This window comes from Episyrphus balteatus, chromosome 1, assembly GCF_945859705.1.
Source record: "Episyrphus balteatus chromosome 1, idEpiBalt1.1, whole genome shotgun sequence".
Lineage (NCBI taxonomy): Eukaryota > Metazoa > Arthropoda > Insecta > Diptera > Syrphidae > Episyrphus > Episyrphus balteatus.
The window spans coordinates 48,522,316-48,539,853 of record NC_079134.1 but is presented as its reverse complement, the minus strand read 5'-3'; the positions used below and the strand labels follow the sequence as shown (position 1 = coordinate 48,539,853).

General features: G+C 34.4%; 1 protein-coding gene across 2 annotated transcripts; it reads left to right on the top strand.

The window, feature by feature from the left end:
• The first annotated feature begins 3,214 nt into the window (after positions 1-3,214).
• On the top strand, positions 3,215-15,723 carry LOC129920968 (eukaryotic peptide chain release factor GTP-binding subunit ERF3A). 2 transcript variants are annotated; one of them, XM_056002554.1, is made up of 7 exons: positions 3,215-3,835; positions 10,288-10,485; positions 10,573-11,342; positions 11,407-11,493; positions 11,564-11,740; positions 15,136-15,304; positions 15,372-15,723. In XM_056002554.1, exons 1-7 carry the CDS (start codon positions 3,463-3,465, stop codon positions 15,413-15,415), a joined length of 1,818 nt encoding a protein of 605 aa, XP_055858529.1. In that variant the 5' UTR covers positions 3,215-3,462; the 3' UTR covers positions 15,416-15,723. The 2 variants fall into 2 exon arrangements, with proteins under 2 accessions (XP_055858529.1, XP_055858530.1); XM_056002555.1 differs by lacking the exon at positions 3,215-3,835 and adding an exon at positions 4,433-4,692.
• The last annotated feature ends 1,815 nt before the right edge of the window (positions 15,724-17,538 follow it).

Below are 17,538 nucleotides of genomic sequence, written 5' to 3'. Positions count from 1 at the left end.
AAATATAGAAAAAATTAAAATAAATATAAAATAATAGGTGTGTTTTTTTGTTTATCTATATAGATTTTGTGCAAAAAAACGACATCGAGATTTTTGAAATCAAAACAATTTACGTGTTAAAAACACAAAAACTTTATCTGTATAGATTTTTGAAAAATCTAGATAATTATCCAGATTTTACTTTCTCTCGATAAAAACAGTAGTGCCAAGGTAGTTTAATTGTTGTGTTCAGAAATATCAGACAGAAATATCTGAAAATATTAACAAAAAAAAAAAGCGGAGAAAACGAGGTTTGAAAAAAACTCTCATAGAAAAAAATAATCAAAAATTTGTTTGACATGGTTGCATTGAAATGTTAATATCTCGAGATATACGCAATGCACTTTTCAGATAAAAGTCTTAAATGGATCCTGATAAGATTGTTGAACAGATATGTATATAAAATTACCAAAGTTTTTTCGAAAAATTAGAAATAAAAATAAAAAAGTTTTCACATTTGATTTTTTAAAAATCGAAAAAAAAATCAATATGGCTACCTTCAAATGCTTATAACACAAGAACGACGCAACTAATGTTAATGGTCATGGTCTTAAAATGTAGCTACGAATATACAGATAATTTTTGGTTTTTGTGAAAAACAATTTTTTTGAATCCAACATGGATGCCATGGCCATACGAAAATTTTTGTTTGCATCCAACATGGATGTAATGGCCTTCCAACTTCGGAGTTAAAATAAAAAAAAAACAAAAGCAACATTTTTGACAGACAGCAGCCAAAGTATATGTACAGTGGTGCCAAATGTTTGCATGGATTTCAAAAATCCCGATGTCGTTTTTTTGCACAAAATCTATATAGATAAACAAAAAAACACACCTAATATGTAGAAAATACAAAACAGAAAAAATCAAAAGAAAATAAAAAAAAATTAAATAAAATTCAATTAATTCTTTTTTTTATGCATTTTCTACAACACCTACAATAACTTCTATAAGGCCTTATTATAACATCCTACGCAAGTAATCCGGTTTGTGCATTTGATAAACCCTCTGCAGGAATACCTCCGTAAGGCCATTTTTAGCTGTTTGTCACACGCTATTAGCTTGTGGATTACCTGTGAAGGAAAGTCCTATGAAATTTTGGTAAAATGCCCCCAAATGATTTGCATAAAGGCTTGGCCACACCGGAGGGTACGCGGTAGTGGTACGGGTAGCGGCAACGATATTTGTATTAAAAAAAATTCCACACCCGAACGTTGATGTGTCAGTTTAGAATTTTTTTCATACAAGAACCCGTACCGTTACCCGTACCTCTACCGCGCGTACCCTCCGGTGTGTCCAAGCCTTAAGGCTTGGCCACACCAGAGGGTACGCGGTAGAGGTACAGGTAACGGTACGGGTATTTGTATGGAAAAAATTCCAAACTGACACATCAACGTTCGGGTGTGGAATTTTTTTAATACAAATATCGTTGCCGCTACCCGTACCGCTACCGCGTACCCTCCGGTGTGGCCAAGCCTTTAAAGGCTTGGCCACACCGGAGGGTATGCGGTAGAGGTACGGGTAGCGGTAACGATATTTGTATGAAAAAAATTCCACATCTGAACATTGATATGTCAGTTTGGAATTTTTTTCATACAAGTACCGTTACCTCTACCCGTACCGCTACCGCATACCCTCCGGTGTGGCCATATAGAGGGTATGCGGTAGCGGTACGGGTAGAGGTAACGGTACTTGTATGAAAAAAATTCCAAACTGACATATCAACGTTCAGATGTGGAATTTTTTTCATACAAGTACCGTTACCTCTACCCGTACCGCTACCGCATACCCTCCGGTGTGGCCAAGCCTTTAAGACCTGTCCTTCTTGTTATGAAAGCCAAAAAATAGCTTGCATTCACCCTTATGAAAGCTAAATTGTAACTTGGGAATGTTGCTTTTGTAAAGCATTAAACATGCTTTTGTTGCTTCTGTAAGGTTTTCTAGCAGCAAAATTGTTAGTTGGGATACCGTTGGTTGGACGAGAAGAGCTTTTGTAAAGCATTACACATGCTTTTGTTGCTTCTGTAAGGTTTTATAACAGCAAAATTGTTAGTTGTGATACCGTTGGTTGGACGAGAAGAGCTCTATGTCGATTTCAATTTAACTCAAAAAATTAGTTTTAATGTCGTCCTCTACACGAAGACGCAAATTTCCAGATGCACGACATAAGAACAAGGGAGAAAGAAAGATCCTTTGCTCTTATGTGCATCTTGAACTTTTGCGTCTTCGTGTAGAAGCAGACAATCAATTTTCAAGTACATTGGGCTTTTAAGCATTCTGTCTTTGTCTTTTTCCTTTCTATCATAACTGTTTATTAAAGAAGTACAAGAAAAAATCAACCAATCAAATCAATTCTGAGGAAAACAAACCCATACATGAATAGTACATAAACACATGCATGCACAAGCATATACATATACGCCACTTTTCCTCAAAATTGAAATGTCAAAAGTTTTTTTTTTCTGTTTTTTTTTCTTCGACACTGACGTTTGGCTTCTTCTTCTTCCTTTTTCTCGGCGCTGTTATGATCTCGATGTCGAGGGGATCATAACCTTCCCACGTTACTGCTTCACACTAGTGATCCGCCTGTGGGGTTCGCCGGGTTGACCTCAGAAATCGGCGGCAAGCCTCCCGGTTTTGTATTGTTCCGTTTCTGAGGCCAACTGAATGCTGGTGTTTTTGCATTTGCTTGTACCAGGAGTTTTTAGGCCTACCTTTCTTTTTATTTCGTGTTGGAACGTTGGAACACTGACGTTTGGCTTAAAAGCCCAATTATAGAATCAGTGAATGTTGCACACATGTAACTGTTTACTTAGCACCCATCTAAATTTCTATTAAAATGCAAATGAAGTTGCATTTTTTTTCAATTAATTTTTTGTTATTTTGTATTTCTTTTAATTTTTAACAACTTCTTTTCTCCGGAATTTTCGATATGAAAGAAATAGTGGGTTGAAACATTTTACAAAACGACACCGACAAATAGTATGCATTTTAATATTGCTCATCAAGATCAAGTATTAATATAAAGTACTACAAAATTTCACCCATCTACCCCCTTAAAAGTTCATGTCAACCTTCAAAATTTGTGCAAATTTCACCTTCTCCACTGCAACCAACTTCACATGACTGGAATAAGTTTTTTTTTTTTGCTGCACCATATAAAAAAAAAAAATTACCCATATATGCGTGGCCATTTTGACTGATGTGTTGCCGAAAAAAACGCGTGTAGTTCGGGTATCACGTCCATAAAAATTTTCTTTTATTTGTTTGTTAAAATAAAATTTAAAAGAAAATTAAATAATAAAAAAGAAAATAATTCCAAGTACTTAAAAATACTTGTGAAAAAAATTTCCATCAAACTCTAAATCAAAAAAGTTCAACAAGTTTAAAAGGAAATAAAAAAGAAAAGGCTCTCAAGAAAAAATGGCTCAAGACAGTAGCAACAGCGATATGCCTGCAAAATTCTCAACATTAAATGTTAATGCTGTAGAATTTGTGCCAAGTTTTAGTTTTGGTGGACCACCACCTCCTGCAGCAGCAGCTGCTACTCCGCCTCCAATAATTGCTGCTCCTTTAACTGGAGGCAGTGGCACAAACAACAGCACTCCCAACAACACTCCCACAGAGCCTCTTCAGCTAGATTCTATGGACTCGTCGCCCGACAACCAGCCGCAATCATCCTCATCTCCTCCGGCCGCTACAACTCCAACAATACCTCAACAGCAGTTATCTCCATCGATTGCTGCGGCGCCTACTATCCCAGAAATATTTGATAAACTTCCTGAGATTATTAATGGTTTGTATTTTATACTTTTTGTTCTTTTAATATATAAAAATCGAAACAAAAAAAAAAGGGAAGAAAAAAACTAATATTGCATGATTTCGTAACATTCTTTTTTTTTTTGGTTCTTTGCAAAAAAAAAAAAATGAAATGCATTTTCCAGTGTTTCGTCGTTTGTCAGTCAGAGTCACCCACACAAAAGATGTGCGAATGAAAATTACGACAAATTACTCTCAAATCTTGTCTTTTACAAAGAAGACAAAAAAAAAAATCCACACCTTTTCAGCCGGTTGACAAGTTTTTTTTTTCTTCTGAAACAACTAAAAATGTTGTCCCAAAAAAAAAAACTGATAATGCGAGAGAGAAGAAAAAAAAAATTGTTAAAAATGTTTATAAAAATTTCTGACAGCTAGCGCGAGAGAAGCATAGTGGAGTTTTTTTTTTCCCCTTGAGGTTGGTCTTTGGAAGAGAAGTAGTAAGCATATTTTTAATAAACCTAACCTAGAAATCTTTTTGTCTTGTCTCGTTCTCCTCGTTGACACGTCGTCGTCGGTCGTCGTTTTGGGTTTTTTTCGTTTTTCTGTTCTGTTCTCCCAACCCGTGTCTTTTTTTTTCATTTTTTATATTATTTCAAAATTTATCTAATTTTTGTTTAAAAAATCTACTTTTTTTCTGAATTTTGTGTGAATTTTTGTTGGAATCCAAAAAAAAGTTGGACACGTTGTTTGTTCTGTAGTAGTTTTTTGTCGTTTCGTTTTGGTGGAAAAAAAAAAACTTTCCCGCTTGTGTGGTGGTCAACATAGAAACTGCTTTAAGCCAGTTCACATTGGGAAACCTTTATCGATAGATTTTTGTACTTTCACTTGTCATGGGTAGGATATATTTTTATTATTTTTCTAATTTAACAAAAATACTTTTTTTTTACTATTTTTATTTCATAATTTGTATGTTTTATGTTGAAATTGGTTTTTAATGAATTTTGGATAATATCTAGAGTGAGTCATCGTCAAATAAAAGTAGGCAACAACCTCACCTAGTTTCTAAGTGATCTTTCTTGTTGTATGAGGAATTCTTTTGATGGAGGAATTCTTCAAGTGTGCCAATTTGATGGGTTTTTCTATTAATCTAGGTGCGGGACAAACATTGTAGGTTAGTTAGCTTTTTCTTAAAGAGTTGAATTTGGAATCTAGTATTTTACTTTAATTTAAGGTTAGAAGATAAGAGGGTAGTGTTGTCAACGTTACTTAAATAATTGAATTGCATTAATAAAAAAGAGACATGTCGTGTCTTCTGCATGTCCATTCAGCAAAATAATTTGTTTAAATAAATCGAAGGTGATGACTTGGTTTAAACATTTAAAAGTTTTATACCTAGTCAGCCCTATTTTGAATGAAAACTTCGGATAAAATGTGTTTTGGAGAAGCACTCGTAATCGTAATATACCTAGCATGTCGTTCCGTTTTAAATTTATGGAAGCTTTTCGATAAAACAATACCCGGGAGTTTTCATTCAGAATAAGTACCTATCACAGTTTTGAGCGCATGAAACCTCACATTTTAAGATTATGTACATTTACTGTATGCAAAATTTTAATCAGTCTTCCATCAACTTTAAATTTTATTAGCTTAAGATAAAGTTCAGTTGTTTTAAATATTTAGTATGAATGACATTATACTGAGGAACTTCTTGTAAGAGCTGCAAACTGTTATGCACCCGAAAAACGAGATCATTTTTCAGTTAACTTAACCCTCTGTAGGCACACCTCTTTTTTGTGACGTGATAGGCACACGGGTGCGAATTTGGTTTATACTTTTTCATGTCGCTAGAACTTTTTTCGGTCACAATATTTTATAGAGAATCAAGTATGAAATTGATGTAGAATATTCCGAGGAATTCGAATATTGTATTCACAATTCCGAAAAAAAAATATTTTCACCCCTATAAAGAGACTTTTTTGTGACCACTTTTTTGAAAAATCGTAATTTTTTTTATTTTTGTCCAGCCAAATTCGCACCCGTGTGCCGGCAGAGGGTTAATATATCTACATATCATACTCGTTAGAAAATCATGAATTTACTTCATCCTTAAACATTCCAGTCCCTCGTTCCTTAAAAAGCCTGAGGATATACACATTCATACAAGTTTAGGAAATACGCACTGTTTTAAATGCGTCAACAGAGGTATACCTCAGATTCCCGTTCTTTTTCACCTCATGAACAAGTAAGATTGAGAGAAGTAAAGCGAAGGCAGTAAAGGGATCAACAGAATCACTGACATGAGTTGGAGAATCAGCCACTGGGCTACAAGTTGGTGTCTAGCAGTTAACCAAAGTCTTTGCCTTCCCTCTTTTCTAACGCAAAATATCAAGGTGTCATTTTCAACACTAAATTATGCTTTTTAAAAAATTGCAAAATCATTTTATGTACTCACTAGTCACTAAAGCATATAACATCAAAAAACTTAAGAAAGTGCAGATAACAGCTACCATATGAACGTTGGAGCTCTCCGGTCTTGTCTAACTGCGACATAGACCTTCAAATCAAATACCCTGGTGTTCGAAAGAACACCAGGAAGTTGAAACCTTATACAGCAAACTTAGGGCGATTTTATTCACTTGAAGTTGAACAAAACTTGAGGATTTTTATCGTCAACTTCCAAAATTTCTTTTATTCACGCAAATTTGACAACTTTCGCTTTTCAAATTGTGAGTTGATCTACTTTCGATTTTCTCAACTCCTGGGAAAAATAGAAGATTGCGACGCAAACTTGGGGTTTAAAGAAAAATCCAATATGGTTGACGTACAAAATTCAAAATATGATTTCAAATTGATAGTATTCTGTTTATTGTCACAAATATCCCAGGGATATTTTTCAAATCGGAAGTTGGCCAACTTTAGATTTAAAACTGAAGAGTTGGGAGAAAAATTAGTGAATAAAACTAATTTTCAACTTGGGATTTATCTCTCGAGTTGAGGTCAACTCTGGAGTTATTCAACTTGAGATTTTGCCCCACGTTGAACGAAAGTGAATAAAATGTGCCTTAGTGCCTTCAGATATATGTTTTTGACACCCACGGACTACTGCACTTCCGTCGTGGAACGTCTGGGAAGAGGACTTAGGGCCATTTTTTTCCCTATTGCTCAACTTGAAGCAAACTCTCGAGTTTGCCAACTTGAGAGTTGACTAACTCGAGAGTTGAAACGCAAGATGTAATTTCTTTTTATTCACTAATTATTTTCTCAACTCTCCAGTTGAAGATCTAAAGTTTGTCAACTTCAGGTAGGTAGGTAGGTAGAGATGGCGGTAAAGGCAAACCATGTTTGATTGACCCAATTAGCGCAGGATGCGCCGTTTTGATACCAAAACTTATGAAACCTGTGAGTGATAATTGGATTTATTTGAAATACATTTTTTAATTGGTTTTAAAAAAGGGAAAAACAAGTGTTAGGCAGTCCTAAATCCACTTTGTTGCATTTAGGAACGAGATCAAGTCTTTGATCTTTGATTCTGAGATGTTATCTATGACATTAAAGAATTCACTCCCCAAAGAGAGTGCTCTATTCCTAGCAAGGGCGGGACATGGACATAGGAAATGGAAGACCGTTTCTTTTTCTTGCTGGTCCAAGCAGCTGCGACAGTAGGTATTGTGCGGTATACCCAACTTTGCTGCATGTTCCCCTATCGGCCAATGTCCTGTGCACACTGCAACGATTCTGCTGATATCTTTTCTGGGTCTAGAGATCATATGTTTTTTATTTATTATAGGTGGGCCAGATTTTTCTGGATATGACGCAGCTAGTCAAGTTGTGCCACCTATTGTTAGCTTTTGTTAGGTATTTTAAGAAGATATCGCCCTTCATGACTCCTATGGGAATGTTAACTATTTCTGCTAGTGACTCATGAAGGGCTGATCCTTGCCTGGCCAGTTTATCCGCCTTTTCATTGCCTTCAAAACCACTGTGACCTGGGATCCAGATGAGAGTGATTGTGAGGCTTCCACTCAGCAATGAGAGTTCCTCTCTGCACTGCTGAACCAATTTGGAGGATGTCGTGACCGAAGCAATTGCTTTTATAGCTGCCTGACTATCTGTTAGTATAGCTATATTTTGGTTTTGATTTGGATATACTCTAAGTAATTTGCAAGCTTCTTTAATTGCCAGCAATTCCGCTTGGAATACACTGGCAAAGTTTGGTAGTCGAAAGGATTTTGAGATATTGAGGGATTCATAGTAGACACCCGAACCGACCCCACAATCTATTTTTGAGCCATCAGTGAAAATGCAGGTGTCGAAGCCTCTCGTCACAATGCCCTCTTCCCAGTCTGATCTCGACGGGAAGCTGACCTTGCAATTCATTACAGTATTCAAAATAGGGGTGCAGTAGTCCGTGGGTGTCAGAAGCATATCCGATGGTATTAAATTTGTTGTGTCACTGTGACCAAAACAACTTCAACTTCAAGTTTGAAAAATATCCCTGGAAATGGAATTTGTATTGATAGGATATTTGTATTTTTTTTTTGTGTTTAATTTTTCGATTTTTGTTTGCTTTTTCGATTTTTGTTTGCTTTGGAATAATAATTCGTTGACACAATAACTGCCAACAAAATTTTGACAGAAAAATTAAAAGAAAAAATCTCAAGCAAACTCTCAAGTTTGGTCGGTAAACTTCTCCTTTTTAGGGAAGTTGAGAAAACTGGAAGTTGATCAACTCTCGAGTTTAAAATCGAAAGTTGAAAACGTCAACTTGGAGTGAATAAAACCGAATTCGGAAGTTAAGGATATAATTCCTCAAGTTATGCTCAACTTCGAGTGAAAAAAATGGCCCTTAGTGACTAGAGACTTTGAAGCGTGTATTCTTACTGATTGCTCAAAAATGGAGTTTGGGGTTTGTGCGAGTGTCTGTCATGAATCCCTTAACTGAATTTTGTTCGTGTGTTTGAAGCAGAACTGATAGCAATTAAAGAACCATGCAAAATACTCAGGGAAAAATCACATAAGAATCAAAACGTAGCAGTGAGGGAGCAATATAATTTATTCGGTCTTGACATACTCAAAATTGGTTCAAGAGTACATATCTAGAGCACCTGCTTAGAAAGTCCCAATTAGAGCTGATTTGAGTCGTGTTGATACCATAACTCTTGTGACCTTAATTATTTGTGGAATGGTTTAGTGTGATTCTGGCCAAGGGAGAAAAATACTTCGATCACTGATCGTTTTGGTTCAGAAAGACTGTTGATCTAAATCTACCCTAGTCTACCTGGATCAGCATAGTAATTTAATAATTTGTTAAGTGGCAGGAGGGATGCTTAATGTTTGCCATACAACAGTCGTCCGCGTAACGACCTGTCACGCTGAAGTTCGCGTTACTTTGTTACTTATTACTTCATATTACGGCCCATATTGCCGTTGCTTGAAGATATTGCCTTTGAGTTTAATAAGAGTTATATGCCTTATTCTCTGGGGATAGTCTAGGTTTACATTTATCAAATACATTTATCAAATTAACGATAAATTTACCAAACATTCAAGAGTATTTTTTCTTCATAATGTGCATCTTAGCAGAAAATCATGAAAATCGGTGCCAATTAATAACATTCTAGTCGCTTCACCATTTTCACTGCTTTGATTTTTGCATTGTCTACGATAATAATAAGATAAGGATTTTTCAAAAGAATTTTTAAGACAAAAATTTTCAAGCTTTGTACGAACTTGTTTTTGTTCCATATTGTTTTGGAATTTCTCAAGAACTGCTTCCAATGCCATTCTGTTATCCTTACAGTCACAGACCTATGACCAACCATAGCCAATCCATAACAATTGATTTACTATTCAGATCCACCCAAGACATAGCCAGAATTGTTGCATTGTGCACGGCACAGTGGCTAATAGAAGAGCTTGCGGTGAAGTCGGGTCGTACACCACAATATTTTCTGTCGTAGTTGTTTAGGGCAACAAGGAAAAAACCTTCGTTCATTTTCTTGGCCACTTTCTCATTCTGGCTGTGACAAGAACGCTTCAAGCAAATTCTTTTATGCCAAAGAAGAGTTCGCCACAAATGTTTAACATTTTGTTACAAGTATTTGTAGTGGAGTTTGTCTAAGATTGTTCAATCAGCGATATTCGGCCCTAGCGAGGTATTCGTCGGACCGGAAATTCTCCGATTTCATACTAATAATGCTTCGAGGTGTGCCTTCGAAAGGTAAAAACTCTACGATTCGTACGTAATAGGACAAATTTCCGGTCCGAAAGATACCTCGCCAGGGCCGATTATATAGCTATTCCCCTTCTGCTGGAATGGAATGGAGTTTGAAATTGTCTTGCATTTCGAGCGACATTTTTGGAACATTTTGCAAGCAAGCGGTTTTCATAAACTAACCATATTTGTATTTTCAATTTAAAAATCTCCTTAAAATCTGAAATCTTAATCATTTAGGCATGTATTTATTATTTATTTTTTTTTTGTTATAGCTGAGAATGATCCAAGCGACAGTTGGGATGTCGAAGAGGATCCCATTATCACTCCAGATGAAGACGAAGCCGATGAGATTGAGGATGGTGAGGCAGAAGGAGAAGCAACACCAAAAATTTCCAAAAAGAAACCACCAAAAATCGAGGACACTAAGAGCAAAAAAGAACACGTCAATGTTGTATTCATCGGTCATGTTGGTAATTAAATATCTAAATTATAAAAATATCGACTTCTTTGAATAACAAACTAAACATAAATTTAAACATTTGTTTTTTTTTTTTAAGATGCTGGAAAATCAACAATCGGTGGACAAATTATGTCACTCACTGGCATGGTTGATAAGAGAACCCTAGAGAAATATGAACGTGAAGCTCGTGAAAAGTCCCGTGAAAGTTGGTATTTATCTTGGGCCTTGGACACAAACCAAGAGGAACGTGACAAGGGAAAAACTGTCGAAGTTGGCCGAGCCTTTTTTGAGACTGAACGCAAGCATTTCACAATTTTAGATGCTCCTGGTCACAAGAGTTTCGTTCCAAACATGATCGGTGGTGCTGCGCAGGCAGATTTAGCCGTACTTGTGATCTCAGCTAGAAAAGGAGAATTCGAAACCGGATTCGATCGTGGAGGGCAGACACGAGAACATGCTATGTTAGCAAAGACAGCCGGTGTTAAACATCTTGTAGTATTGGTCAATAAAATGGATGATCCAACTGTGAGTTGGGATGAGTGTCGATACAACGAATGCAGGGATAAAATTATGCCCTATCTAAAGAAATTGGGCTTTAATGCTGGCAAGGATTTGACATTTATGCCTTGTTCGGGTCTTAACGGTGCAGGACTTCGTGATTCGGTGCCAGAGAGCTTGTGCTCCTGGTATAAGGGACTTGCATTTATTCCATTTATTGACCAGCTGCCTTCGTTGAATCGTAAACAAGATGGACCATTTATAATGCCCATTGTTGATAAGTACAAGGATATGGGTACAGTTGTTATGGGAAAAGTTGAATCGGGATGCGCTAAAAAGGGTCAAAATCTTTTAGTTATGCCTAACAGGGTAAGTTATTTTTATATAATAGTTAAATTGTATTTATTTCTATATGAATTTGATTAAATTGCAGACGCAAGTTTCTGTGGATCAAGTGTGGACCGATGATGATGAAGTTACAGCTGTGGGCCCTGGTGAAAATGTTAAAATTAAACTGAAGGTAATTTTTGTTTTGTTTTTAATAGAAACAACTAAAATGACTTACAAACTTCAATCGTCATTTTTTTTAGGGAATTGAAGAGGAAGACGTTTCACCTGGATTTGTCTTATGTGATTTTCATAATCCAATCAAGACAGGAAAAATATTTGATGCCCAAGTTGTGATTTTAGAACACAAATCTATTATATGCGCGGGATACTCAGCTGTTATGCATATTCATTGTGCGGCAGAAGAAGTAACGGTCAAGGTAAGCTCTATGTTTTTTTTTTCATAATTTATACTCAATATTTTATAATGTTATGATCTGCAATGAATGAAAATTGGTCGCATCAATGCTTAACCAGCCTGCTTTACAATCCATTGTGGATTCGGGCCTCAACCAACAATCTTTTCCTGCCAGCTCTATCCTTGGCCAACTTCTTGCAGTTCTGCACGCTAAGGGGATTAAGGTCCCCTTGCACTTGCGTGCGCCAACTTAGACCAAATCTTCCCTTTTTGCGCAATCCCTTTGGGTTGGAGCATTTGTACAACCCGTATAGTTCGTTGTTGTAAAATTTTCTCCGATCACTTTCAATGCAGACTGGACTACTGTTACTCTCGAAACAATCCAATCAGTTTTTATTTACTTCCGTCAAAGTCCATGTCCCTGCACAATATTCCAGGACTGCGATGATAACAGTTTTGTATATTATATGGACACTTTTTATCTGCGATTTTTCCTAGCTCTGCCGTAATGTGAATATTTAGTCTATAGCCACACTGATAAGGTCCTATCAGATTTTGCCGAAGGGCTTCAGACGTTGTTCACTTATTACGGCAGAGAGGATCTTTAGGCGATCATAAAGAGACTGATTCCTCTGTAGTTGGCGCAGTTCAGAGTCTACTTTCTTAAGGATGCTGTTTCTTACACAATACTGAGATTTGAGATTCCATTATGAGGGCATGCTTTTCTCCGAACATGGGCAGGTGAGTTGGCGCATATGCCCAACTAAGTCATCTCCTGCTGCTTTATTATAGCTCGGCTGTAAGGCCATCATTTTAATTTTGATATTGTAGCTGGGAATTTGCTTGTAGGTTTTTCCAAGAAACTCGTGGAAACTATCTTTGGTGGTACCGTCTCATTTTTCTGTGGCGGAACGCACAAATCAGACTTATGTTGGCGAGTTAAGCCTTGATGCCCGTTAACGCAGTTAAAACTCAGTACATTCTGCTCTGAGTCTGCCTCCAACGAAAATTCCGCATTAAAATGTGCGCTGTTGAAATATAGTGAAAAATTATTAAAATTAATTTTATTAATTTTGTCAAATCAGGTTTTAATTACTTCCTGTTTGTCTCTTTTAGCGGATAAGTTTAGTTGATAGTGTTAAATCACAGTAACAGTTAAAAAAAAGATATCAGCCGAAGACGTTCATATTTGTTTTTTTTTTAGAGCAAATTGAAACTGAAAAAGTCATCCAAAAAAGAAAAATAAAATATTGTTTTAACCTTTAGACAAAGAGAAATAATGAGCAGCTCTTTTCGCCAGAATAATCTTTCTAATTGTATTGTATGTATGTATATGTATGTATTTAAGAAAAAAGACGTACTGAAGAGGATATCCTTAATAAAATATCGAATTAATCAAATATTTTTGCTAAAAAGTAATTCTAATATTTTGTATTTATATTTAAAAAAATACTCACATTTTGAAAAGAAAGAGTGTGTTTCAAGTTAGTTTTTCACAATTGTTTATGTTCTCTCAAGTCTAAAACGCAAACTGTCAAAATATTTTAAGCTTTGCTCTCTTTTTTAAATAGAACCACGTTTTATGACGCACAATCATTAATTTTTAGGTGAAAATTGGAGTATCTCCGTGACCTATGTTAAATTAAAAAAAAAAACAATTTCTTTTCCGTTTTTTAATGCAGTGGGCGTGACAATAGGTGGTCTTTGGTGTAGATTCGTCTTGCTATTGACTATCTTTCCTGCGAATTTCATGAAAATTGGTTCAGTAGCCTAGTTTTAATTGAGTTTTTTCCGGTCTTCCATACAAGGTGCCCACTGTGCAACGACAAGCCAGTTCCTTCAATAACCCTTAGAACGAGAGACCGATCAAGCAGCTCTATAGCTGATGATACCCGGGTAACCGGTTACCCGGGTAGTACCCGGGTACTCGAGTAAATCGGGTAATGCCCGGGTACCCGGATACCCAACTACCCGATTACCCGGGTATAATTTGTCACTGAATTTATCGGAATTGCTTCCTACTTTTACCAAATATTTTTCCACGACTAGTAAAATGCTTTTGAAAAAGTGATAAAGATAGTAATATATTTGTTTTTATTTGTATATTCGGTTACCCGGTTACCCGGGCACCCGGGTAATTTCGCTTACCCGGGTACCCGGTTACCCGAGTACCCGGTCGAATCATCAGCCCTAAGCAGCTCCTTATTGGTCTAAGCTCTAAATATGTCGAAGTAGCCCACATATGGTGTTCACCAAGTAGTTCATTCTAACTTGAACTGTAGGCGCCAGCGTTGATTTTATCGAGGAAATTTTTCCGCTGCCGCTTAGATCCAAGAAGAAGTGCATTATTGGAAACACTTCCTCCCCCTCTCGTTTAATGCCCAAAACAACTTGCCATTGGTGCTTTGCCAAATCTTAGGTTAATATACTAGACGCCCGATGTTCACCACGGAGAGGTGAGAGTAAAAGTTGGTAGAAAGAGGTGGATTTTGATGAAAACCTATTGACACAGTGTCTCTGTCTACCCTTTGAATATTATTCGATTAGCTTAGTGATTTATTTTACCCGTTTTGCCCAGTGGCCAACCAACAGCTGATTTTATAGACAAGTAAGTTTCCGCTCGGGAGGTAAATCCTGTTGATGAATTTGTTCTCTTTTTGCTTAAAACCAACGACAGATTCTATAAAAGACGAAAAAGACGAAACCAAAACGATCATTTGTCTTCGAAAAAATGTGGGACAAATTCAGAGCAATTTTTTTCGGTTTTCAAGTTATATGAAGAAAACCGTTCCCACATGTGAATACGTTTGTTTGTCAACGCGATAAAAAAAGGCGGAGTAGGATAACAATGATGGTTGTTGTTTCTATTAAGCGCTCTTTTTTCTATTAACCCCTTGTAGCTCCATGTGACATTTCTGTAACAAACCGAAAAAGATCGGACCAAATCTGGACAAATTATATTTTTTTTCTTTTGAAGCTTCTTATATAATCTTTAAGTATTGATTTATCGAAATAGTACGCCATATTTCTAATAAATGGCACCAATAGTTTTGTATTGGCAGTTAATGTTGAAAGTTGGGCTCTTTTTGATAATAAGCAAATTTATGTAAAAACTACGAAATTCAGAAAAAATAGTTTTTCTGGATAAACCAACAGGGTTTTATTTTTAGATTTAAGAAAAGTGCCTAAAAATTAATATTAGATAGTTTTTTGTTTGAATTTTTGCATTTTTATATAAAAATAAATTATTTAAACTTATTTTTTTGCTCGAAATAACTAAGTAAATAATAAAATTGACATATCAATTTTAAAATTTACGATCTTGGGTTGCAAGGGGTTAATTTCTTTAAACATTCAAAATTAAATAAACAATAAATACCAACAATTAAAATTTTATTGTATTTATTTTATTTCTAGGCTCTAATTTGTTTGGTAGACAAAAAGACCGGCGATAAATCAAAAACACGTCCAAGATTTGTTAAACAAGACCAAGTTGCAATTATGAGAATTGAATGTTCTGGAATGATATGCCTTGAACAATTTAAACTTTTCCCACAAATGGGAAGATTTACTCTAAGAGATGAAAGTAAGTTGTAAATTTTTAATTTTAAAATATTTCTCAAACTAATTCTTTTAACAATTTTACATTACAGACAAAACCATAGCCATCGGAAAGGTGTTGAAAGTGATCGAATAAATTCGCATACATTTTTACTATGCGACTAAAAATAATAAAACAAAAAAATACCATAACAATGTTTTTCTTTTTCGGTTCGTTATCCTAAATATTGTATTTCGCGCAGATGAAAACTAAAAAAAAAAAAAAAACAAATCGAAAATACTTACTACTTTAAAAAAAAAAACAACAAATAAATTTTTAATCACACACACACGTACACTCCCGACAACAAACCAACCAACCAACACACACGCATACACACAATTTTATGACACTGAAGTAAATAAAAAAAAAAAAAATACAAAAATATAAAAAAAGGAAAGAAATATGCAGAACAGAGAAAAAATATAAGTTTTTATTAAAAAATTATAATTATATATTAATTATTATAACTTATTATAACTGTCGAAAAACTATATTGAACAATAATGTGTGGAGAATGATGGCATCTCTTTTGAATAACATTTTCTTTTCTGTTGGGTTATTTTTTTAATTTTTTTATTGAAATGAAAGTTATCCAAAAACTATTACAGGATAATAGTTTTTTTTTTTTCGTTGAGAGTTCTGTTCTAAGTTTATACAAACTCCTTTTTTATTTTATTTTTTTGCTATTCTACTTAATTAGTCATTTTTATTTTATTATTATGTATTAAAAATAATCATTAATTGTGGTGATGGTCCATCCAAGCAGTGTTAAATTTATCGTTGTTATAGTTTGATAGAAGCAATTTCAAATGAGTAACACTACATTATTGTCTAAACTATATTAAAGTATAATTTTATAAAAAAAAAACCGAAAATCAATAAAAGCAATAACAAACGGCCGTCATCGAGATATATTTTTTTTTATTTTTATTAAATTCCTAATATTTTTTTTTTTGTTTAAATAAATAGGAAAAAAAAAGAAAGAATAAACAAACATTCTTCACAGCCTCTTTTTCACTGTGAAATCTAATTTCACCAAGTGAATATATTTTATTGAAGTTTTAAATCATGTTATATTGTTTAAGAAATCTTTCTTAAACACAATTTTACATTAAATAAAAAAAAAGAAAATAAATATATATTTATTCTTATATGGGTAAGTGAATTAAAAATTTTTATTTGTACTTATACATATAATTATAAATGTATATATATATTTAAATTTATATAACAAAATAAACAAAAAAAAAAAACACTATTTAAACAAGACCTATGCAAGTAAATTGAAGAATAGAAAAAAAAATACTACTAAGGCAGAGTGTATAACAGCTAAAACAAAATATATAAAGAAATAAAATAAAGAAATTAAAATAAAACAAAACAAAAAACATTTTATCAAATTGCTTAAAACGTTATGGCTTGATTGTAATAAGATTTAACAAACTTAAAAGATTGTTTTAATGAGAATACATGCAAAAAAATAATACAACAAAAAATAATTATAAATTGAACAAAACAAAACGAAAAAAAAGAAAAAAAAATATTTATACACACATAATACGCTGAAGAATTTTTTTATTAAACTAAAAAATATAAAGAAAAATATTTAAAACTGAATGTAGTGTTTTTTTATCTACTTGTGGTTGAGTTGCTTCTTTTACAGGAAATTATTGGTGGGCATGAAAATGATAAGAAATTTGTCCACTAAATTGTTCTTTGAAGTTTTCTTCACGTGAGCGAGTGAGATTGGATTCACCCCGATGAAAAGCAGATTGGTGAATATTAAGAGAATTACCCCCCCCCCCCCCCTCAATACGGCTGATAGTAACCTACATATGTTTCTTATAAACTTTACATTCTTGTCTTTATTTTTTTTAAATTAATTAAGACGTCCCTACATATGTATGTACACTAGCCCAAAAAATTAAGGGAACAAAAAAAGGGTGCTTTCATAAATGCATGGTTGCGCAAGTCTGACGAATGCAAAGCTTTCATTAATGCAAATGACAAATGTCAGGTGTTCATAAATGTAAAACGCAAATATTTGCAGCGCAAATGTGCAAATGAAAAAATTCTCATGCGCAATGAATTTAAACTTGAAAAAAGAAGGAACATGACGTAAAAAATGATACAGCTTTCCTTTATTTCTCAATTCTATCAAAACTTTGAATGGAAATTCAAAATTGAAGTCAAAATAACAAAAATAGCCGCCAAAT

Excerpts from the sequence above, each read along its gene's own strand:
- LOC129920968 (XM_056002554.1), top strand. The coding sequence starts at position 3,463 with ATGGCTCAAGACAGTAGCAACAGCGATATGCCTGCAAAATTCTCAACA. Across the intron at positions 3,836-10,287 it reads ACTTCCTGAGATTATTAATG|CTGAGAATGATCCAAGCGAC; the intron begins GTTTGTATTTTA and ends TTTTTGTTATAG. Across the intron at positions 10,486-10,572 it reads TGTATTCATCGGTCATGTTG|ATGCTGGAAAATCAACAATC; the intron begins GTAATTAAATAT and ends TTTTTTTTTAAG.